Genomic DNA, 25,781 nt, shown 5'->3' with positions numbered 1-25,781 from the left:
TAATAGCATATTCAATTTATACCACAATCTAATTTCAGGGTTTTTAGGCTGGTGGCAACTTACTAACAACTGAAGTCAAATTACTTTATTCTTTGCAAAGAACTTTTTTTTAAAGATGTTTTTATTTATTTGAAAGTCAGAGTTACACAGAGAGAGAAGGAGAGAGAGAGGGAGAGAGAGAGAGAGAAAGAGAAAGGTCTTCCATCCACTGTTCACTCCCCAATTGGTCACAACGGCTGGAGCTGTGCCGATCCGAAGCTAGGAGCTTCTTCCGAGTCTCCCACGTGGGTGCAGGGGCCCAAGGACTTGGGCCATCTTCTACTGCTTTCCAAGGCCATAGCAGAGAGCTGGATCAGAAGAGGAGCAGCCGGGACTAGAGCCGGTGCCCATATGGGATGCTGGCGCTTCAGGCCAGGGCATTAGCCCTCTGCGCCACAGAGCCGGCCCCACAAATAACTAACTTTAGTTTAGCTCTTTGTTGATCTCGATAAATTTGGTTACTGTCCTGTTTGTAGGTCAGAGGAGTACACCAGTGTAATAGGTATATATATTTTTGTTTTTCATTTTTTTAAACAATAAATAACTTAAGTAAATTTATTATTTAAATCTTTTTAAAGTTACTGCAGTAAAACAATTGTTTGAGAGTTGTAGCAAGAGAGAGTGGCTTTTTTAGTTTCATGAATGATTTTTGGGACACAGATATCATTGCCTTGAAATTATACCCACTTATAAATCCAGACTCTTTATATCAGGTCCTTTGAATGTTAGTCAACTTCTCTTTCTTTCTTTGCTATACTTTGTTAACAAGGAATCTATTATGTTTTGCTTTTTCTGTTACCATCTACTTTGTCATTTTTCTCTTAAATCTCTCAAAGCTGGAATTCAATGCATAGATTAAAATACAAAGAACTTGTTAACATACTGTAGGAATGGATGCCACATTTGAAGGCTCAGATTGCTGAAACTTGACTGTTGCTCCTCCCATCTCACAATAGATTCTTGGGAATTTGTTGAGGTTGTTTTGCATCGCTTAATTGCTTATCTGCACCTAATAAGTAGGTAAAGAATGTAACCAAAGTGTCTCTGAAACAATTAGATGGGAGTACAGGGAGACCTGTGCACTTCCCTCCATCCCCTCCCCACTCCTACAGCAGCAAGTGAATTAGAGTCTCCACTCTGTGAGGGTGTTAGCTACAGATGTTTATATCTCTTTGGAGACTAGGGAAAGTATATTCTGATAATAGCATAAGTATAGTTCTGACTTATTTAACCATCTCTTAGTTTCTATTAAAGCAATTTCACACTCTTTGTCAGTTTCAGATTCTCTGTGACATCTTTTTCTTAATCGTATTACTATAAGTTTCGACAATTTTAGATCAATACTTGCAATTAAAAACCATTAACTGTTAAATTTGCTTCCATCTGTGTGTGTAAAAATTAGTAATATTACCGATAAAGTTCCCTTGGACCACTATCCTTAGTCCCATATCTTCTCTTTATCCTCCACTCCACTACGATAAAAAGGGTTTATATTCTTCCAGCCTTCTTTGTTTAATGCTTATATATATAAAAGTATTTAATATACCACTCTTTTTTCTTAATCCATTCCCTTGTCTGTGACATTTAATTTCTTGTTTTCTCTTCATATGATTTAACTTTTATTTCTTTTCTTGTCTTTAGCTTTACTAAAAGTATCCTTAAAGATGGGTGATAGGGGCTGGCACTGTGGCATAGCAGGCTAAGCCTCCTCCTGTGTTACCAGGATCCCATATGGGTGCCGGTTCATGTCCTGGTTGCTCCTGTTACAATTCAGCTCTCTGCTATGACCTGGGAAAGCAGTGGAAAGTGGCCCAAGTTCTTGTGCCCCTATACCCATGTGGAAGACCCAAAAGAAGCTCGTGGCTTCAGATCAAGCTCAGCTCTGGCCGTTGCAGCCATCTGGGGAGTGAACCAGCCAGTGAAGAGCTTTCTGTCTCTCCCTCTCTGTGTCTGTAACTCTCTCAGATAGAATCTTTAAAAAAAAAAAAAAAAAAAATGGGTGATACAATTCTTTAATCAGTAAATAGGACATCCTTGATGTACCTTTTGATAGAGATTAAACTGTTTACCATTTTTTTTTACTTTTTGCTTTTTTTCTCATGTGTCATGTTCTTTTTTATCTTCAATCCCTAAATATGACTCAAAAGCAGACTCATGTACTATCTCGCTTTCACCCTTTGAGCAACTCTGAGTTCTGTGTCTTTATTCCTGACCACTTGACCTCATGACCCACCTCCTCATTTCTAGCTGGCCAGTTGACATTTCCATTTGTGTACCCAGTATTACCCATCTATCTAAAACTAAACTGAAATTTCCCTGACTTTTTACTTGTCTTGACTTCACAATTGTTGGTCTTTGATATGACCACTCTTTTATTCCACCAGCAAAAAAAGCTATCTGTTTTTTCTTCCTTTTCCACATTCTTCTTTTTTTCCAAATCCACTTGCTCATTAAATATTGTATATTCTTCTTTTTCTAGCTCCAGTTTTCCTTTGGGTACAATTTGACCTACAGAGTGGAGAATTGCCCAAAGCACAGATATAATCATACCATTTCCATACTTGAGAACCTGACAGTTTCTACATCACTTTTAAGGATAAATTTAAACTTTTAAGAGTGCTATACCTAGAATCTAGCTACAGCCTGCCTTAATCAGTCTCTTACACTCCACTTCATTGTCCTGTGAATACATCCTGCTCTTTCATTGCATTATTATTTATTATTTTCTTTCCTTTTTTTTTTTTTTTGTTTGTTTGTTTGTTTTTAAGAGGCAGGGTTACAGACAGGGATAGAAAAAGAGATAAGTCTTCCACCCACTGGTTCACTTCCCAAATGACCATTATGGCCAGAGCTGGATTGATCCAAAATCACAAGTCATGAGATTCTTATGGGTCCCCCATGTGGGTGCCGTCCTCCACTGCTTTCACAGGTGCAGGGAGCTGGATCGGCAGTGGAGCAGCCAGGACTCAAACTGACACCCATATGGGATGCTGGCATGGCAGGTGGAGATTTAACCTACTATGCCACAGTGCTGGCCCCCCATTGTCTTACTTTTGCTTTAGATACTTTCCTTCCTCTTAGTCTTTATACCTAGCCAACTCTTTTCCATCTTTAGAATTCTCAAATAATCACATTGAAGTCTTGCACAGTTCCCCTACACAGTTCCTGTGCTTCCATAGAACCTTTATGCATTTATTATGGAATATCATTATTTTTTTTTTTTAATGCATCTGTCCCATTTCTTGGAACTTTCCACACACCTACCTTAGCCACCAGCACACATACTCAACTGGACATTCATTGAAAATGGAAATTGCTTCTATTTCCCTTTTGTTTTCCCACAAGGGCCCTATGTTTAGGAGACATTCTGTTGAATCACAGTGTCTGTCTCTTCACTTTTTTTTTTTTTTTTTTTTTTTTTTTTATTTTATTTTGACAGGCAGAGTGGACAGTGAGAGAGAGAGACAGAGAGAAAGGTCTTCCTTTGCCGTTGGTTCACCCTCCAATGGCCGCCGCGGCCGGCGCGCTGCGGCCGGCGCACCGCGCTGATCCGATGGCAGGAGCCAGGAGCCAGGTGCTTTTCCTGGTCTCCCATGGGGTGCAGGGCCCAAGCACCTGGGCCATCCTCCACTGCACTCCCTGGCCACAGCAGAGGGCTGGCCTGGAAGAGGGGCAACCGGGACAGAATCCGGCGCCCCGACCGGGACTAGAACCCGGTGTGCCGGCGCCGCTAGGCGGAGGATTAGCCTAGTGAGCCGCGGCGCCGGCTTGTCTCTTCACTTTTTATGACCTGGTGTTTAGTATAATCTTATGGGAGCACCGTTTTTAAAAATCATCTCATTTACTCAAAACCTATATTTTCTTACTGCTTAAATTCTTTAGCCTAGTGTTCAGAACCATCTGTAATTTCATCATTTACACACATTTTTGTGCTCCCTGTTAGACAAATTGAGTATGTGGCATGCATCAACTACCATTTTAGGGCCTTTTTTCTCTTTATGAATCTTTTGCCCAGGGCAAACTGGCTTGTTCACTTTGCTCTGAACACAAGGAGTTCTTTTTGTCATCTTGTCTTTCAAGTTCTGTCCATTCTTCGAGACCTTGTTGACAAAACTTTACTGAAAATTTCAGCCAGAACTACTTTTCCGTCTTTCCCAGATGACACATGTAGCAATTGATCTTCACTGCCTCCTAACTGTATGCCATAGTTCATGTAGAAGATAATACTTAAATAGCACACTGGAGTCAACCGGAAGAGATTTGGATCTCTGGAGGAAGTTACTGAAAAATACCTTGGCAAAAATGAAACATAATTTCTTGTACTGACTGATTTTCTAAGAAATAGAAAATATTTTCAGTACACCATACACATGGCAGGATGGTGCAGTGAAAACAGCCAATTTTAGTGCTGGCCTTGTGGCACAGCTGGTTAAGCTGCCACCTGTAATGGCCGACATCCCATATGAGCACCAGTTCCCTGCTAAGGCACCTGGAAAAGCAGTGGAAGATGGTCCAAGTCCTTGGGCCCCTCCTGCTCATGTGGGAGACCCTGATGAAAGTCCTGGCTTCAGCATGGCCCAGCCCCCAGCCATCGCGGCCAGTTGGGTTGTAAACCAGCAGAAGGGAGATCTCTTTCTCTCTGTTTCTCCCTCTCTTTCTGTAACTCTGCCTTTCAAGTAAATTAATAAATGATTTTTTAAAAGATTTATTTATTTGAAAGGTAGAGTTACAGAAAGAAAGAGAGGGAGAGACAGAGAGAGGTCTTCCATCCTCTGATTCACTCACCAAATGTCTGCAATGGCCAGAGCTGGGCTGATTTGAAGCCTGGAGCAAGGAGCTTCTTCCAGATCTCCTACGTGGGTGCAGGGGCCCAAGGACTTGGGCCATCTTTTATAGTTTTCCCAGGTGTATTATTAGCAGGGAGCTGGATTGAAAAGTGGAACAACCAGGACTCAAACTGGCATGCTGGCTACTACAGACAGCTGCTTAACCCACTATGCCACAGCACTGGCCCCAAATAAATAAATCTTGGGGGAAAAAAAAGCACCAATAGTTTAGAGTTGAGGCCTATGTTACATTCATGCCTTTCAGCTTACCTTGGGCAGATCACTTAACCTTTCTAGGCTTTTGCTTCCTTGTTTAAGATGGAAATGATTATGTTTTCATTGTTTATGAAGATCAGAGACTAAAGGGCACAGCATGCATATCCGCATACTCAGTAAGTTATTACTTTCATTGTGAGGTATTTCCCTTCAGCTTTGCCCTTTGGTAATGTGTCTTGATTGTGGTCACTTCTCTTTTATAGACTTAAATACTTTAACTTCCATTCCACTTGGGTGAACAGACATATAAAGGAATTTTTAGTCTGTTTGATGGTTTGTTTTCTGCTCCAGAATACATAATCCTGACAGTTTTAAACCTGAGGCAAAACAAGCAGTGTGCAGTTTTTTCTGATTGTTGAATGGGGCCTTCCTTATGTTAACCAGAGTATGGTACTTTAAGCAAGTTCTGAATTAAAGAGTTCTTAATCTCTTTTCTTTAAAACAGTCATGTGAATACATTGTTAGGGTACCATATATAATACAATATTAGCAGTTTAAAGCTTGTTCCATTACTTTTGCCTATGTTCGAGAATTCTATTCTGATACACTCCAATTTTTAACACAGTTATTTCTAGGGCAGGAGCCTGCGATTTTTCAAATCTAATAATCCACCATAAATACATGCAATATGAGTCTGTAAACTATACTTTCAGTTGTTAAAGATAACCATACCTATGTTGCTTAGTTAATTTATGAGCCAGTGAAAAACTGTTTAAGTCCCCTCTCCCACTTATGGATGAGTCAAAAATGGGCTCTATGAAGTGAAGTCATCTTTGTTATACATCTTTTCCCAGCTATAGTTTGTAATATCTAGCTTTATCTTAGTTAAACTTTCAGCTCCAACCATGTTGTTTTATGAGCATATGCTCTTTTCCATTTCTGAGCTGTTTTTCTTACTTTTAATATCCTCATTCTTTCTTACTTAATTTGAATTCTCATATGTAGTTTTCTCCTGTTCTTGAAACTTGAGCTGTTTCAGCCTACATTTTTTTTCTTTTGTCAAGTTCTTGGAACTTTTGTTGGCACTTAATATTTTGTGTCATGGTTTTTATTTGATCCTTGTATACACATTTGATCCTTAATTAGACTGTAATTTCCTTAAACATAGTTCCGTGTGGAATCAAATAGTAAGTGTACTTAGTAAGTATAAAAGTTGATTTAGGAAGAGGTCTTGAATAATTCTGGATTTAAAACAACTTAGCAATAAACATTGAACTGTTTATATTTTACTCTTAAGGATATATAACTAGCAAAACTGTGATAATTTTTTAAAAAGAGTGGCACATTGTATATGCATATTAGTTACATTATCAATACTAGTGTGACTGCACATTTATTCTAAGGAATAAGTATTTTTCTTTTGAGGTGCCTACCTTAGTACTCTTTCATTTTCATGTAATAATAGTGATTTGATCCTGGAACCCGATCATGACACTTATCAGCTCTCCCCTTACTTTGTAAACTACTATGTTCAAACCTTGTGGGTGGGATGGTACAAAGAGTAAATAGCATTTAGAAAAGCTAGTAGAGGGGCAGACACTATGGCACAGTGGGTTACAGCCACGGCCTGCAGCTCCAGCATCCCCTTTGGGCACTAGTTCAAGTCCTGGCTGCTCCACTTCCAATACAGCTCCCTGCTAATAGCCTGGGAAAGCAGCAGAGAATGGGCCAAGTGCTTGGGCCCCTACACGCACATGGGAGACCTGGAAGAAGCTCAGGGTTTCTGGCTTCACCCTGGTCCAGCCCCAGCCATTGTAGCCATCTGGGGAGTGAACCATCAGATGGAAGACCTCTCTGTCTCTCCCTCTCTGTAACTCTGCCTCTCAAATAAATAAAAAAGATTAAATAATCTTTAAAGATTATATAATTGAAAATTTAAATAATCTTATTTATTTGAGAGGCAGAGTTACAGACAGAGAAAGAAAGAGAAAGATCTTCTATCCACTGGTTCACTACCCAAATGGATGCAACATTTGGAGCTAAGCTGATCTGAATCCTGGAGCAGAAGCTTCTTCTGAGTCACCCCTTTGGTTGCAGGGGCCCAAGCACTTGGACCATCCTCCACAGCCTTCCCAGACCATTAGCAGAGAGCTGCATTGGAAGAGGAGCAGCTGGGACACAAACAGACACCCATATGGGATGCTCTTGCCATAGGTGGAGGCTTAAGCTACTATGTCATAGTGCTAGTCCCTAAAATAAATCTTTCAAAAAAAGAAAATTTAAAGAAAAGCTAAAAAAAAAAAAAAAGCTAGTGGAGGGAAAAGGATGGAAGAAAAATGAATTGAGAGTATTTGAGTGACTTTTTTTTTTTAAAGATTTATTTATTTATTTATTTGGAAGAGTTAAACAGAGAGAAGAGAGAAAGAGAGAGATCTTCCAGGCTGAAGTCAGGAGTCAGAGTTGCTTCTGGGTCTCCCATGTGGGTTTAAGGCCCCAAGCACATGGGCTATCTTTTGCTGCTTTCCCAGGCACATTAGCGGGGAGTTGGACTGGAAGTGGAGCAGCCGGGTCTCAAAGTGGCACCCATGTGGGATGCCAGTGTTGCAGGCAGCACTTTACCTGCTATGCCACAACATCAGCCCCTGAATGACCAGCTTAAGCAGTGATGTAGCCTCTCGAAAAACTGGGAGATGACTATGAATCCAGAACTTCTTCACTGAGAACCAAGAGTGCCACGCAGAATTGCTTTCTGTGTTGATGTTAAGAAACATGCATTGTCCAGTGCCGTGGCTCAATAGGCTAATCCTCTGCCTGCGGCGCCGGCACACCAGGTTCTAGTCCCAGTCGGGGCTCCAGATTCTGTCCCGGTTGCCCCTCTTCCAGGCCAGCTCTCTGCTGTTGCCCGGGAGTGCAGTGGAGGATGGGCCAAGTCCTTGGGCCCTGCACCCCATGGGAGACCAGGAGAGGTTCGGAGCAGCGCAGTGCACTGGCCACAGCAGCCATTGGAGGGTGAACCAACGGCAAAAAGAAGACCTTTTTCTCTCTGTCATGGTCCACTCTGCCTGTGAAAGGAAAGGAAAGGAAAGGAAAAGAGAGGAGAGGGGAGGGGAGGGGAGGGGAGGGGAGGGGAGGGGAGGGGAGGGGAGGGGAGGGGAGGGGAGGGGAGGGGAGGGGAGGGAACATGCATCAGGAAATTTTAGGCATAAAGTTGACAGCATCATTATTGATGTTATTGCTAGCGTTCATTTGGTGGTTATATATGGGCCAGGTAGTTCTTTTATTATGTTTTTTAAAGGTTTATTTTCTTATTTAAGAGGCAGAGTTACAGAGGGAGAGACAGAAAAAGAGCTTCTATCCACTAGTTCACTACCCAAATGGCACAGTGGCTGAAGCCAGAGCTGTGATCTCCCAAGTGGGTAGCAGGGTCCCAAGCACTTGGACCATCCTTCACTACCCTCTCAGATGCACCAGCAGGGAGCTGGAGCGGCCCGGGACTCAAACCTGTGCCCACTTGGGATGCCAGCACTGTAGGCTGCAGCTTAATGCACTAGGGCACATTGCTGGTCCCTGAGCCAGGCAGTTCTTAAGCTGTTTCTCAATCACATGTTTAATCCTTTCCAATAGTGGACCTTAAAATAAAACCTGAAAACTTTGGCAGACTGGTTAAGCCTATCAATTCTTTCCCAGAATGTTTTTGAAAAGTAAAACAAAATACATAGTGGCGGGCCTTGGTGACACCGCAGGATAAGCCACACTGGGATGCCCACATACATATTGGAATGCCTGTTTCAAGTTCCAGCTCCTCTACAGTTCCAGTCCAGCTTCCTGTTGATACCTCCTGGGAGACAGCAGATGACAGTCCAGTGCTTGACTTCCTGCCACCCTCATGGGAGACCTGGATTGAGTTATGGGCTCCTGGCTTCAACCCGGCCCCATCCTGACTGTTGCAGGCAACTGAGGAGAGACTCAGTAAATGGAAAATTGTCTGTCTGCCCCTCAGTCTTTCCCCATTTCTGCATTCTGCCTTTCAAATAAATAAATAATCTCTTTGAAAAAATAAGTAGGATTAGAAATGAAATAAATAATTGAAATCAAGCTGTTAGGTTGGCACCCTGCGTGGCTCGCTCAGTTAATCCTCCGCCTGCAGCGCCGACATCCCATATGGGCCCTGGTTTCTAGTCCCGGTTGCTCCTCTTCCAGTACAGCTCTGTGCTGTGGCCCGGGAGGGCAGTGGAGGATGGCCCAAGTGCTTGGGACCCTGCACCTGCATGGGAGACCAGAAAGAAGCACCTGGCTCCTGGCTTCGGATTGGTGCTGCACCGGCCATGGCGGCCATTTGGGGAGTGAACCAACAGAAGGAAGACCTTTATCTCTGTCTCTCTCACTGTCTATAATTCTTCCTGTCAAATAAAAAAAAAAAAAGTTCTATTTCTCCCTCTCTCCCTATCAAAATATTAAAGATTTGATATGAGTTTTAACACATTAAAAGATTTATCAGTTGGTCTGAGAGCCAATTTCAAATTAACACGGGCTACATGTTATTTTGAGATTCACACAGCTATAAACAAATCTGAAATTTTCTGATTACTATGTATACAAATTTCTAATTGCTTTCTGCTAATATTACTATGGTTTGCTTGCATTCATCATTTAAGGAAAAGCTAAATTTTATTTAGAGCTTAGCAAAAATATACATACTTTTTCCTCCACTAAAATTACCAAGCCTCTCTTAAATTTTTCATACATTCCAGATTAAGAAAGCCTTCCTTAAAATAACTCAGTGAGAGAGATTCTATCCATAAACCTGTAATGAGGGGTGAGCAGGCATTTGAAACCAGGCCTAAAGCCAAGGTTCTTTAACCAGCAAGAATGTCTTGAACTAACTTAATGTGTTCCACAAATTAACTTAGCAATTAGAAAAATTTTTTTGAAGATTTAGTTATTTATTTGAAAGGTAGAATTACAGAGACAGAAGGAGAGGGCTTCTATGCACTGGTTCACTGCCCCTTTGGCCACAACAGCTGGGGTTCAGCTAGGCATAAGCCAAGAGCCTGGAACTCCATCCAGGTCTCCCATGTAGATACCTGTGGCCAAAAAAACTAGGTATGGGCTGGGCTAGGATTTAAACCCTACCTCAATAATTTTTCTTCTTTTTCCTCCTAATTTCTTTTATATACACATGTGTGTATATATATGTATATATATATATATATGCATTTGTACCATTTAAAATAATGTAGTTATAGTCATTTTTTACAGTCTATCTCAAATTGGAGGGTCCTAAAAAAATTGAGGTGAAATATACATAAAATTACCATTATTACTATTATTAAGGGTATAGTTTAATGGCCTTCACATTGTTCAACGATTAACACCATCTGTCTCCAGAACTTTTCATTTTGAGGAACTGAAACTGTATCCATTAAACACTAACTTTCTTTCTGCCCCATCCTACCCCAGCCCCCAACCCCTGGCAACCACCATTCTACTTTCTGTCTCAATGAATAGGACTACTCTGGATGCTTTATCTAAGTGGAATCGTAGTTCTTATCCCTTTTGTGACTGATTAATTTCACTCAGCATAATGTCTTCAGGCTTTACCCATGCTGTAAGCATGTGTCAGAATCTCCTTCCTTTTGAAGATTTCAGTGGATAAAAATTCCACAATTTTAGTTTAAAGATATTAACTGGCTTTATTTTCAATTGTAAAATCATGCAGCCTTTCATAAAATAGAATAAGGGTTCCCCAATCTAGCTTTTTCTCCTTAGGAAAAAACATCTTAAGAATATTATTGGCCGGCGCCGCGGCTCACTAGGCTAATCCTCCGCCTAGCGGCGCCGGCACACCGGGTTCTAGTCCCAGTTGGGGCGCCGGATTCTGTCCCGGTTGCCCCTCTTCCAGGCCAGCCCTCTGCTGTGGCCAGGGAGTGCAGTGGAGGATGGCCCAGGTGCTTGGGCCCTGCACCCCATGGGAGACCAGGAAAAGCACCTGGCTCCTGGCTCCTGCCATCGGATCAGCGCGGTGTGCTGGCCGCAGCGCGCCGGCCGTGGCGGCCATTGGAGGGTGAACCAATGGCAAAGGAAGACCTTTCTCTCTGTCTCTCTCTCTCACTGTCCACTCTGCCTGTCAAAAAAATAAATAAATAAAAATAAATAAAAAATATTATTTATTGTTTATATTTAAAAACCAAATAATTTAGGGGCTGGCACTATGGCACAGCAGGTTAATGCCCTGGCCTGAAGTGCCGGCATCCCATATGGGCGCTGGTTCGAGACCCGACTGCTCCACTTCCGATCCAACTCTCTGCTATGGCCTGGGATAGCAGTAAAAGATGGCCAAGTCCTTCGACCCCTGCACCCACGTGGGAGACCTGGAAGAAGCTCCTGGCTCCTGGCTTTGTATTGGCGCAGTCCCGGCCCTTGCGGCCATCTGGGGAGTGAACCATCAGATGGAAGACCTCTCTGTCTCTACCTCTCTCTGTAACTCTGTCTTTCAAATAAATGAAGTAAACCTTTAAAAAAATTTTTAAAGATATTTATTGTGGGTATAACATGAAATTTCACTGTGTTATTTATTAAGGAGAGTTCATAGGGAAGAACTAAGGAAAAAAGAAAGAATAGTTAGAGCAAAGATTCTCAAAATTTAGGTTTGTCACCTTGCTAGAAACACTGTCAAGCCCCTCCAGTGTTTCTGATTTTGTAGGTCCAGAGTGGGCCCTGAAAATGTTGATTTCCAACAAACACTCAGCTGAGCACATTAAACACCAAGTGAAAGACAGTATCAAAGAGAATGGGAAAGATAAACACTGAGAAACTTTCTTTTTTTATTTATTCATTTATTTATTTTTATTTATTTGACAGGTAGAGTTATAGACAGAGAGAGAGACAGAGAGAAAGGTTTTCCTTCTGTTGGTTCACTCCCCAAATGGCCCCATATGGTCTCCTGTCTGTGTGCAGGGGCCCAGGTACTTGGGCTGGCTCCACTGCTTTCCCAGGCACATTAGCAGGAAGCTGGATTGGAAGTGAAGCAGACAGCACTGAAACAGGAACCAGCACCCATATGGGATACTGGTGTCATTCACAGGCAGGCACTGAGCCACAAACTGAGTCTGAGAGAATTTTTTATTTTGAAATGCAAAATAACCACTTTATTATTATTATTTGGGGTATTCAAACTATCATTCCATTAAGTTATAAAAATGTAATATATAGTAATATGAATTAAAGTACAGTTATACTATATTGACCCTGAAATGTAAATGTTAAAAGTGGAATTTAAAATTTTAAATGTATTTTTTAATATTGATTTATTTATTTGAAAGTCAGTTACACAGAGAGGAGAGGCAGAGAAAGAGAGAGGTCTCCATCTGCTGGTTTACTCCCCAGTTGGCCACAAAGGCCAGAGCTGCACCAATCCGAAGCCAGGAGCCAGGAGCTTCTTTCAGGTCTCCAACGTGCATGCAGGGGCCCTAGGTCTTGGGCCATCTTCTACTGCTTTCCCAGGCCATAGCAGAGAGCTGTATTGGAAATGGAGCAGCCAGGCCGGTGCCGCAGCTCAATAGGCTGATCCTCCACCTGCAGCGCCGGCACACCAGGTTCTAGTCCTGGTTGGGGCGCCGGATTCTGTACCGGTTGCTCTTCTTCCAGTCCAGCTCTCTGCTGTGGCCCGTGAAGGCAGTGGAGGATAGCCCAGGTCCTTGGGCCCTGTACCTGCATGGGAGACCAGGAGGAAGCACCTGGCTCCTGGCTTTGGATTGGCGCAGTGCTCCGGCTGTAGCAGCCACTTGTGGGGTGAACGAACAGAAAAAGGAAGACCTTTCTCTCTGTCTCTTGTCTCTCTCTTACTAACTCTGCCTGTCAAAAAAAAAAAAAAAAAAAAAAAAAAAAAAAAAAAAAAAAAGGAAATGGAGCAGCTGGGTCTGGAACCGGCGTCCATATGGGATGCTGGCTGCCACTTCAGGCCAAGGCATTAACCCTCTGCACCACAGCACCAGCCCCAAATTTTAAATGTTAAAAAAGTGGAATCAGTTAAAAGTGGAATTTCAGAATGTTTGGTTCCTTGTTGACTTTTTTTCCCCCAATCTAAGGAATGACCTAATTCAATGGCAAAAGCAAGAGTGTATTTTACCTGATTTAAGAAATATAGGGGTCGAAGCTGTGGCATAACAGTAGAGCAGCCACCTGCGATGCCAGCATCCCATATGGGTGCCGGATCAAGTCCTGGCTGCTCCACTTCCAATCCAGCTCTCTGCTATGGCCACATAAGAGACCCAGAAGAGGCTCCTTGCTTCTGGCTTTGGATTGGCACAGCTCTGGCATTGCAGCCAATTGGGGAGTGAACCAGTGGGTTGAAGACGCTTTTTCTCTGCCTTTCCTTCTCTGTGTAACTTTGACTTTCAAATAAGTAAATAAATCATTAAAAAAAAAAAAAAGAAATATGAAAACTTGAAAGAGACTCTCAAAGTACTCACATTGGGAATTAGGTTAATTTTTCTGCTGAAGTTCTGATCTGTAATAAGCTGTTAACAAAAATTACTGAGTTTATTTATAAAAACTAGAGTTTAGATAATATGATTGTATTTAGGCCATCTCTTAGTATCTGATATTTTGTATCAAGATTGTTTGGGTTGTACAGGATGCAACCCAAATGGGCTAAGCCGAAAAGAAAAAGTTAGTGGGTTTTGTAAGTGAATAGTGCAAGAGTATGTTTAGATTTAGGCACAGCTTCATTTCCATGTCTCAAAAATGCCATCATTTTCCAATTACATTTCTTTTCCTCTGAATTCTTCAAGCTTCACATGGTGACTCTTTGTCTTACATTTTCCTGCCAACAAGCCCTGCAGGAGAGATAAAAATCTGTGTATCAACCTTTTTAGGGTCTTTTTTTTTTTAATGTTTATTATTTGAAAGGCAAAGTGGGAGAGAGAGAGAGTGAGTGTGTGTGTGTGTGCGCGCGCGCACGCGTGCACATTTCCAAGCACTTGTATCAGCTGGTTTATTCCCTGAATGGCTGCAATAACTAGGACTGGGCCATACTGAAGCCAGGAGCCCAGAACTCGATCCAGGTTTCCCATGTGGGTAGCTGGGGTCCAAATACTTTGGCCATCTTTCCCTGCTTTCCCAGATGCATTAGCAAGGAGCCGAATCATAAGCAGAACAGCTGGAACTTGAACTGGCACTTTGATAGTATCAGGTGTAAGCTTAACCTACTGTGCCACAACACCAGCCTCAACTTTACCAGCTTCTGAAATTCTTTCCAACAAGACCAGTTTTGGGTCACAACCTCCTAGTGACTGTAATCTGTGGATGAAATACAATGAATAACTTGAGGGTTGCTTTCTAGAAGCTGGGGATTGTGACTAACTGCCTAAATTTATACATGACTGATGTTGGACAGATGAAGAATTTTCCATTGGAAGTGTGGGATACTATTCCTAGAAAAAAGCAGGAATGTTTTATATATGAAACCACAGATTTCTGTGCCATCCATTCCAAAATGTTGAGAAAGTGCGAATCTATCATTTTCAAATATCTCTTTTTTTCTTAAAGTGGAGGGGGAATTGGGTCACAAACCGTAAAAATAGATTGCATGCATTTGATGACATAGTATGGGAAAGTGAAGAAGGAAAGCATTGATTAAAAAAACTTCCTAGGTTGGGGCCCGTGCTGTGGTGCAGCGGGTTAACACCCTGGCCTGAAGCACCAGCGTCCCATATGGGCACTGGTTCGAGACCTGGCTGCTCCACTTACAATCCAGCACTCTGCTATGGCCTGGGAAAGCAGTAGAAGATGGCCCAAGTCCTTGGGCCTTTGTACCCATGTGCAAGACCTGGAGGAAGCTCCTGATTCCTGGCTTTGGATTGGCACAGCTCTGGCCTTTGCGACCAATTGGGAAGTGAAACACTGGATAGAAGACCTCCCTCCCCCTCCCCCTTCCCCTCTCCCTCTCACTCTCAGAACCAGCAGATGGAAGACCTCTATCTGAAACTCTGCCTCTCAAATAAACAACCAACTTCCCAGACCCACATGGGAGACCCAGAAGAAGCTCTTGGCTCCTAGTTTTGGCCTGGCCCAGGCATGGTTATTCCAGCCATCTAGGGAGTGAACCAGTGGATGGAAGAGTTCTGTTTCTGGCTCCCACTCTATAACTCTGACTTCTAAATAAATCTTTAAACACACACACATACAGGCACCAAAAAGAAAAAAAAAAAAACCTTCCCAGATAATGATCCTAGTTGGTCTGGTCTGTTAGAGGATTCATAGGTAGGTAGGTAGGTAGGTAGATAGATAGATAGATATAGTTTGTTCTCTTTGTTCTCCCTTTTTTTTGTCAACTCTTACGACTGACACTGTCAGGGCCGGCACTGTGGTACATCAAGGTAAAACCCCTGCCTTCATTGCCAGCATCCCGTATGGGCACCAGTTTGAGTCCTGGTTGCTCTACTTCAGATCCAATTCCCTGCTAATGCACCTGGGAAAGCAGGAGAAGATAGCCCAAGTCCTTGGGCCCCCTGAACCCACGTGAGAGACCTAGAAGAAGCTCCTTGTTCCTGGCTTCAGATCAACGCAGCTCTGGCCATTGCCGTCATTTGGGGAATGGAACAGTGGATGGAAGACCTCTTTCTCTCTTTCTCTCTCTCTCTTTCTCTTTCTCTCTCTCATTCAAGTAAAATAAATCTTTGAAAGAAAAAAGACACTGTCTTATTAACAGTTATTTATTTAAATTTAAATTACCATTTTTATGTGCAAATTCCTATGTGCCCTAATTTCATATACTAATATTCTTCCCATAAATTAAAATTTTTTTTTTTGACAGGCAGAGTGGACAGTGAGAGAGAGAGACAGAGAGAAAGGTCTTCCTTTTGCCGTTGGTTCACCCTCCAATGGGCGCCGTGGCCGGCACGCTGCGGCCGGTGCACCGCGCTGATCCGATGGCAGGAGCCAGGTACTTATCCTGGTCTCCCACGGGGTGCAGGGCCCAAGGACTTGGGCCATCCTCCACTGCACTCCCTGGCCACAGCAGAGGGCTGGCCTGGAAGAGGGGCAACCGGGACAGAATCCGGCACCCCGACCGGGACTAGAACCCGGTGTACCAGCGCCGCAAGGTGGAGGATTAGCCTGGTGAGCCGCGGCACCGGCCCCCATAAATTAAATTTATACTTAATAAATTCTTTACAAATTAACATTTTTTGTATAGTCATTTGGACTGAAAACATTTAGTCCTTCTCTGCCTCTCATATGAATTCTAAAAAAGTTTTTTTAAGTTAAGGTACATTTCTGGAATGTACTTTTTTTTTTTTAAAGATTTATTTTATTTAATTGAAAGTCAGAGTTACACAGACAGAGGAAGAGAGGGAGAGAGGGAGAGAGAGAGGTCTTCCATCTGCTGGTTCACTTCTCAATTGGCTACAACGGCTGGAGCTGGACCAATCTGAAGCCAGGAACCAGGAGATTCTTCCAGGTCTCCCACATGGGTGCAGGGGCCCAAGGACTTGGGCCATCTTCTACTGCTTTTCCCAGGCCACAGCAGAGAGCTGGATCAGAAGTGTAGCAGCCGGGACTCGAACCAGCGCCCATATGGGATGCCAGCGCTTCAGGCAGTGGCTTTACTCACTACACCACAGCGCCAGTCCCTGGAATGTACCTTTTTTTATTTACATCTTATTTTTGTGTTATGTCAGAAGTTTACATATTGTGGGCAGTATATTTGATCTCATGACCATCAGATTTATTTTTTTAATGGCTGGAATAAATATAAAATAGATGTGATAAGTTGATAGATGGTAAAGATAAGGCAGGCTTCTTGAAAGTATTCATATGAAGCTTTTTTTAAAAAATATTTATTTATTTGTTTGAAAGTCAGAGTTACACAGAGAGAGGAGAGGCAGAGAGAGAGAGGGAGAGGTCTTCCATCAGATGGGTCACTCCCCATTTGGCCGCAACGTCTAGAGCTTTGCCAATCCGAAGCCAGGAGCTTCTTCCGGGTCTCCCACACGGTTTAGGGACCCAAGGACTTGGGCCATCTTCTGCTGCTTTCTCAGGCCACAGCAGGGAGCTGGATAGGAAGTGAAGCAGCCGGGACTCGAACCGGCTTCCATATGGGATGCCGGTGCTTCAGGCTAGGGCGTTAACCCACTGTGCCACAGCACTGACCCCTTATATGAAGCTTTCTTAGTATTACTCCCTAAGGTCATTTCAGCTAATCTCTAATGACCACTAGCTTTAAAATCTAAATTTGTATGCTCTTATACAATATCATTATGACTCAAACAAAATTATAATTATTTGATGATACTGCAAAATAATGTTTAACTCCTAGTAATGTCTCTCTATAAATCATTATCTACCACAGTTGTGAATTTTTTTTTTAAATAATTATTTTTTATTTATTTGAAAGAGTTACACAGAGAAAGGAGAGGCAGAGAGAGAGAAAGAGGTCTTCCATTCCACTGGCTCACTCCCCAAATGACCGCAACAGCCAGAGCTGAGCTGATCCGAAGTTAGGAGCCAGTAGCTTCTTCCAGGTCTCCCACGCAGGTGCAGGGGTCCAAGGAGTTGGGCCATCTTCTACTGCCTTCCCAGGCCACAGCAGAGAGCTGGATCAGAAGTGGAGCAGGCCGGCGCCGCGGTTCAATAGGCTAATCCTCCACCTAGCGGCGCCAGCACACCGGGTTCTAGTCTCTGTCGGGGCGCCGGATTCTGTCCTGGTTGCCCCTCTTCCAGGCCAGCTCTCTGCTATGGCCCGGGAAGGCAGTGAAGGATGGCCCAAGTGCTTGGGCCCTGCACCCCATGGGAGACCAGGAGAAGCACCTGGCTCCTGCCTTCGGATCAGCGTGGTGCGCCGGCCGCAGCGCGCCAGCTTGGCAGCCATTGGAGGGTGAACCAACGGCAAAAGGAAGACCTTTCTCTCTGTCTCTCTCTCACTATCCACTCTGCCTGTCCAAAAAAAAAAAAAAAAAAAAAAAAGTGGAGCAGCCGGAACTTGAACCAGCGCCCATATGGGATGCCAGTGCTGCAGGCTGAGGCTTTTTTTTTTTTTTTTTTTTTTTTGATAGGCAGAGTGGACAGTGAGAGAGAGAGAGACAGAGAGAAAGGTCTTCCTTTGCCGTTGGTTCACGCTCCAATGGGCGCCGTGGCCGGCACGCTGCGGCCGGTGCACCGTGCTGATCCGATGGCAGGAGCCAGGTACTTATCCTGGTCTCCCACGGGGTGCAGGGCCCAAGGACTTGGGCCATCCTCCACTGCACTCCCTGGCCACAGCAGAGGGCTGGCCTGGAAGAGGGGCAACCGGGACAGAATCCGGCGCCCCGACCGGGACTAGAACCCGGTGTGCCGGCGCCGCAAGACGGAGGATTAGCCTAGTGAGCCGCGGCGCCGGCCGCAGGCTGAGGCTTTAACCCATTGAGCCACAGTGCCGGCCCCTGAAATTATTAAAAATCTGAAAGTTCATGCTTTATATGTAAATATCATCTTAAAAGTAAGCCTGTGCTGTATAAGTATTTAGGGGTGAGATATACCAGTGCCTATATCTTTAATATGCATAAAAAAATAAGATTGATTAATAAATATGTAATAAAGCAAATATAGCAAAATGAGATTTGTAGAATGTACATGTTGTATATTTGGATATTCACTGAAGGGTTTAAGATTTCTTTATTTGTAAAGCAGAATGACATAGATATCTTCCATCTGCTGGTTTATTCCCCAAACTCCTGCAACGGCCAGTGCTGCGTAGGCTGAAGCCAGAAGCTCCAGCTAGGTCTCCCATGTTGGTAGGAGGGGCTGAGTACTTGAGCCATCATCCACTGCTTCCTCAGGGGCATTGGTAGAGGGCTGCATCAGAAGTAGAGTAACTCATACACTAACCAGCACTCTGATACAGGATGCCACAGTCACAGGCAGCAGCTTAACTTGTTAGTCCACCACAGAGGTCCCAGAACAGTTTTTCAGATTTTTCACAGTAAAATGTCAGAGAAATAAACCTGTACTTATCTAGAATTTATGAGGAATTACACATGTATTTCCATTAATACAAAATTACTATTTCTGTAGGTGAAAAACAGATGAGTAGTAGCTATTTCAGTTGGTTTGGTTAGTAAGAGCTGAATAGGCATGTTTTAATTATAGTTATATTTTTATTTTTTTTTCCTGATGGCTGAAATTGGCTTGATTTAAAATTTGATTCACCTTAATACTGATTAATTATGCTAGTGTAGCTATCATTACCTACATATATGTTCTGTTGAAATAAGACACAGGAACCTAGAAGGTTTTTAGACATTTTACCTATGTTTTGTAGCCAAAAAGTTGTATCCCTTTCCTAGACGTGTACCTTTACATTTACAAAATTACCTTGGTTGTGAGGAAGAGTATGTATTAACAATACCTTGTGACATAGCAGGTTAAGTCACAACCTATGACACTGGCATCCAATGTGAGCACCAGTTCAAGTCCTGGCTGCTCCACTTCCAATTCAGCTCCTTGATATTGCACCTGAGAAAGCAGCAGGAAGATGTCTCAGGTACTTGGACCCCTGCCCCCAACATGGGAGACAGGAATGGAGTTCCAGGCTCCTGACTTCTACCTAGTCATTGCAACCATTTAGGGTAGTGAACCAGTGGAGGGAAGAACTCTCCCTCTGTCACTTTGCCTTTCAAAAACATAAATCTTAACATAAAACTTTAACTAACCAACCTATTTGCTAGTAAACTTACCAAATGGGATTTTATGCAAAAATTCTAAGTTAAAAACCCAATAGGGGAGGTAGCATTGGCATTGTAACATAGCCACTTGGGAGGCCAGACCTGCATTCCATCTAGGAATGTCATTTCTAGTCCTGGCTGTCCACTTCTGATCCAGCTTTCTACTAATGTACCTGGGAGGGCAGCAGATGATGGTTCAAGTAGTGGGACCCCTGCCACCCATCCATATGAAAGACCCTGATGAAGTTCCTGGCTCCTGGTTTTGGCTTGGCCTAGCTCTGACTATTGGGGACATTTGGGAAGTAAACCAATACATGGAAGATCTCTCCCTGTGTCTCTTCTCTGAGTATCATTCTTAATTCAAGTAAATAAAGCCCAGTAATACTATGGGTAGTCTTAGCACTTATACAACTTTATTAATATACTTAATGCCACAAGTCGTACATCTAAAAGTGGATAAGGTAATGAGTTTTATATTGTGTATATTTTTTTTAATAAAAGGCATTTTTTGGGGGGCCAGCACAGTGGCATAGCAGGTAAAGCCGCTGCCTGTGGTGTAGGTATCCCATATGGGTGCCAGTTCGAGTCCCTGCTGCGCCACTTCTGATCCAGCTGTCTGCTACGGTCTGGAAAAGCAGTGGAAGATGGCCCAAGTCCTTGGGCCCCTGCACATGTGTAGGGAGATCCAGAAGAAGCTCCTGGCTCCTGACTTCAGATCTGCTCAGCACCAGCCACTGTGGCCACCTGAGGAGTGAACCAGCAGATTGAAGACTGTCTCTCTCTTTCTCTTCCCTCTTCCTCTTCCTCTCTGCCCTTGCCTCTCTTTAACTCTGCCTTTAATAAATCTTTAAAAAATACATAATATTTCTTCGTGTCGTCTTATGGTCTTGCTTTAGCAGAGCTAGAAATGAGGGGGTGGTTTTCCCCTCAGTTGAAAATTGAATGTGACTGTGTGAAATCACATGCGATAATACTTTGTTTTTTCAAGTTGAAGAGGTTGGTGTTGAAATGGGGAGAATACCAAATTTCACATGAAGTATTTCTGTGCTTACTACTTCTCAGTTATTAGGTCTTACAAAACAAAGGCAGCTTGAGGGTCATCTTTGCACTATGATACATTAAAGAAGGTAAAAATTACTAGATAGATGGCAGAACTACATTAAAAACAAAATTCCAAAAATACAACATCCTATAGAGAAAGATGAAGAAAAACAGAAAAAAATAAACTACTGAAAATTTATTGGTTGTTTTGTCTCATTTTTTTTTTTATGTAGATCAGAGGTACTATAACATAACATAGAAAGATCAGCCCATTAAGTGAGAGCTACAGTGTAGAGAAGGCTGGAATCCCAAAGATAAACATCATTTTCTCTTTTCATTTACAGAAGCTGCTGGGTATGTTTTGCCACTGATGAAGATGATAGAACAGCTGAATGGGTGAGACCATGCAGATGCAGAGGATCTACAAAATGGGTTCACCAGGCTTGTCTACAGCGCTGGGTGGATGAAAAACAAAGAGGAAACAGTACAGCCAGAGTGGCATGTCCTCAGTGCAATGCTGAATACTTAATAGTTTTTCCAAAGTTGGGTAAGACAGTCTTTTAAAACAACACAGATAACATTTGATGTTATTATACATAACTCTGTTCTCAAGTTTATTTTAAAATGACCCATCTCTGGTTTTTTTTTGAGTCTCTTTATTCCCTTTCTGTTTCCTCTTTAAACATCAGAGACATTAATTTGTTTTGCTGACAGTTTACAATATCCTTGATATAGCCCCAAATCCATCCATTTGTCTGTGTATTAACTATTTTTATTTGGTTGAACAAAGAAAGAACTTGCATATCTAACTTGTGGTTATAATCAAATAGCAAAGTTATAATAAAAAGCTCATTTAAAGAACCTCATTCTCCAGAGGCAGTTGGTTTAGGAGAAAGAAAGCAGTAGCCTGTTCTAATACTTTTCCTTAATTCTTTTGATGAGGGGAAAAAAGGGAAATTAAAGACATACTAAATTGCCAAGTTAAGCTCAGTTTTGGTATCCAATTTATGTGTTTGTCTTTCATGAAAACTGCTGTCCTTCTTATGGGAATTGGAAGGCAAGGAATAACCAAATGTCTTTGAGAATGGATCAAGCATGGAAAAAACAGATAGCAGACTGCTTAAGAAGTTGTAACTAAGGCTAATACTCATGAACTGATGTCATTCTTTTTTTTTTTTTTTTTTTTTTTTGACAGGCAGAGTGGACAGTGAGAGAGAGAGAGACAGAGAGAAAGGTCTTCCTTTGCCGTTGGTTCACCCTCCAATGGCCGCCGCGGCCGGTGTGCTGCAGCCGGCGCACCGCGCTGATCCGATGGCAGGAGCCAGGAGCCAGGTGCTTTTCCTGGTCTCCCATGGGGTGCAGGGCCCAAGCACCTGGGCCATCCTCCACTGCACTCCCTGGCCACAGCAGAGAGCTGGCCTGGAAGAGGGGCAACCGGGACAGAATCCGGCGCCCCGACCGGGACTAGAACCCGGTGTGCCGGCGCCGCTAGGTGGAGGATTAGCCTAGTGAGCCGCGGCGCCGGCCTGATGTCATTCTTTTTATTGTTTATGCTCTGCTAGTTGTTAAATATTTTTAGTTATCACCCTTGGCTATAACCAAGAGGTATTGGAAGGCAGCTTGAGTTCAGGAAGAATGGCTTCAGGAGGAATAGGATTGAAGGAAAAGTTGGAAATAGTTACCATTATTTTTTTAAATAGGTGTTATACATTTTAAAGTCAGAAGCATGTTTTTAAAATGGAGCAGGAAAATGTGGGTAATAAAATGCCTTTTAATGAAAGAAGATTAATAACAGCAAACAATTTTCAGTTTCCTGTTTTTCTCTAGCACAAGGTCTAGGAAAAAATAATAGCTTTTCATGAAAGGAAAATGGTATAACAGAGAAAGTAATATTCTCAAACATTTTGAATTTGTGGATCACATGATAGGTCTTCATGTATATCATGATGACAAATGAAGTAAATGCAAACAAATAATCCAAAATGTTTTCATTTGAACATCAGAAAGTACTCAAATAATTTAAACATCAGGAAAAGCAATTATTGCTGCAATCTTTGACCACATTGATACCTGGCTCACTAAAATCAAGGTTTCATATTTAACTAGTTCCTTTTCTACTTTCCAGTACATTAGACAACCCAAGCTTTAGGTTATAGGTTGTTTAAAGGGCAGCACATTTATGGTAATTCTCTTAGATAATTTAGACATTGAAATAAATGGACACAAAAATTATTGCAAGGATTCTCAGTGAAAACTGCATACAATGTTCAATCAAGCACCAAGTTCACAAATGAATGATCTTCAGTGGAAAAGTTAAATTTTTCATTTTGAGCGATGACAATGGGTAGATATGTCCTTTTGGTTAAATTCAGTTCTAGGAGATACGTTTTAGGATTTTGTGCAATAATTGAAGGTGGTTTCAAGTATATCTTATAATACATTGATTCCTTTCTACAAGGAAAAAAATACCTAGATATTGCAAAAGAGTCTACTCTTTGGTTAAGCTGTGTGTATCAGAATTTGGTCTTCATATTTTATCCTTAAGAATTGTTATTTCACCCTCAAGTAATATGTTTCAGCTATTCACTATTCTGTATTCCTGTATACTGGATATACTGGAATATATTCACTATACTGTATTCCAATATAATGAATGTATATGTATGTACATGATATATATGTATGTATATGATATGACCCTTGAGTTAGTCTCTTGAAATCATAGAAATAGTTCACTGACATTTATTAGTGTCATGAAAAAATGTATATCCTTCTTTTGAATAGTTTTTGTTAGCAAAGAATGTGTTTGCTTCTTTCTTGATATAACGAGCTGAAGATGCCCATTCATGGACTGCAGTTTGAATTATATTCCCAATTTTCCATGCAGTCTTTAGCACTTACTTCAAAAATAGAGGATGTGTTGTCAAATGCTAGCTATTGTCTATCAGTGAAGCCATGTGTCAATTGGCTTTTAAATGTGCAGTCTGGCCTTAGCAATCCCAGTATTCCTTTACAAGTCAAGTCTCAAAACTAATCGTTGGATAAAGGAAAAAGAATCTCCTCTCTATACCATAATTCCATTGGTAACCAGAATTAAACATTTCTTGATTTATATAATACAAATGTATATGCTAAGAATTGATTGATAGTCTGTTCACTGGTGGTTTTATGCAGCCTTAAGGTAAAACACTAAAGAACATGTATCTGATGGTTATTGTTCTTCCTGTCTCGTACATGTATTATGTATTGTCCAGTAGTGTCATCTGATGATAAAATTTTGCCAATAGCTTGCTTTGTTTCTCTCTGCACATTTGTGTCATTTATTTTGCAGCTGATAATAGGTAGACCTGTTTTGTTAAAATAAATTGAAGTACCATTGACTGTAGTTTTATCTTTATGGTTTTGTTGTTTTTCTTTGTTTTATTTTTGAGAGGTGGAGAGCAAGGTAGCTAGCTCCTATCTGCTGGTTCTCCCCAGATTCCCAGCTTAGGAGACTGCACATGATGGCTGCTATCCACATCAGAGACCTGGATTGAGTTCCCAGTTCCTGACTTCATCCAGACCCACCCTTGGGCATTGTGGGCATTTGGGGAATGAGCCAGTAGATGGGAGTGTGCTTTCTTCTCTATTTTCCTCTGTCAGCCTCTCAATAAACAAATTTGTCAAAATGATGTCAACACTTCAGTAGCTTCTCTGCCCTATGTATTAAAGTTCACTGGGAATAAGTGTGTCTCAGTGCAGGCTGATCACTTCTAATGTACTGGTCACAGCCCATTCTAAGATCATATAGTCTTTTTTTTTTTTTTTTTTTTTTGACAGGCAGAGTGGACAGAGAGAGAGAGAGAGAAAGGTCTTCCTTTTGCCGTTGGTTCACCCTCCAATGGCCGCCGCGGCCGGCGCGCTGCAGCTGGCACATCGCGCTGATCCGAAGCCAGGAGCCAGGTGCTTCTGGTCTCCCATGCGGGTGTAGGGCCCAAGGACTTGGGCCATCCTCCACTGCAGTCCCGGGCCACAGCAGAGAGCTGCCTGGAAGAGGGGCAATCAGGACAGAATCCAGTGCCCCCACTGGGACTAGAACCCGGTGTGCCGGCACCACAAGGCGGAGGCTTAGTCTATTGAGCCATGGCGCCGGCCATAGATCATATAGTCTTTACTGTAAAATCATACTATTATCATTTATGACATTCTGGGTTAAATATATTTTTGGCTTTTTCTCATGTAAACATTTTTCAGCCATTTATTGATTTCCCTAAGTGTAGCATTTAACACATTATGATAGTAACAACAAAATATATATTTAACAAAGGTAAATGCCTCACATGATATGAAAAGTATGTTAGCTGAAACAGTGCTGTGTTAACTATTCTAGAGCTTGAGTAACTCGTGGAATGTAACAGCAATTAAGAACCTCAAAGGATTTCTTTGAAAGTCAGACTTAGTCTTTTCACATTTGTGAAATGTTGGTGATCAAAACTTGTATTACTTTTTTCTTCACATTGTCTGTAGACCAATTAGTAGATCATCATGTACCACCATTGGTCTCCAAATGATGCTTGAGAAACCCTGTCTGAAAGAAGGAATAAAAGACACTAGAACAGATGCAATAGGAAAAAGTTCTGGTTGACATTTTGTGAGATTATCTATGTGTAAGTAGGTATTTTAAAGTTTTCAGGGGCAGGCATTTGGCCTAGGAGTTAAGACATTGGTTGGGATGTATCCCATATCTGAGTGCCTGGTGTCAAGTCCTAGTTCCACTTCCCATTCTAGCTTCCTGCTAATGCACACCTTGGGAAATAGCAGGTGATTGCTCAAGTGGTTGGGTCTCTGCCACCCCCATGGCAGGTCTGGATTGCATTCCTCACTCCTAGCATTTGGAGGGTGAACCAGCAGATAGGAGCCCTGTCTTCATCTGTCTCTTCTTTATCTATGCCTCTCAAATAAATAAATGAATAAATAA

The 25,781-nt window shown here is 42.2% G+C and overlaps 1 protein-coding gene across 3 annotated transcripts in view; it reads left to right on the top strand.

The window, feature by feature from the left end:
• MARCHF5 (membrane associated ring-CH-type finger 5) overlaps positions 1-25,781 on the top strand; it is a 55,849-nt gene that overhangs the window by 3,262 nt on the left and 26,806 nt on the right. For all 3 annotated transcript variants that reach the window (XM_002718508.6, XM_089314768.1, XM_089314769.1), the window contains exon 2: positions 21,169-21,371. In XM_002718508.6, the coding sequence (XP_002718554.1) occupies positions 21,169-21,371 (203 nt within the window). The remainder of the gene's footprint in view (positions 1-21,168; positions 21,372-25,781) is intronic.

Source organism: Oryctolagus cuniculus, chromosome 15 (genome assembly GCF_051225735.1).
Source record: "Oryctolagus cuniculus isolate XC-2025 breed Fujian yellow rabbit chromosome 15, ASM5122573v1, whole genome shotgun sequence".
In the NCBI taxonomy this organism is placed as follows: Eukaryota; Metazoa; Chordata; class Mammalia; order Lagomorpha; family Leporidae; genus Oryctolagus; species Oryctolagus cuniculus.
This window is presented reverse-complemented; position numbering and strand designations above follow the sequence as displayed.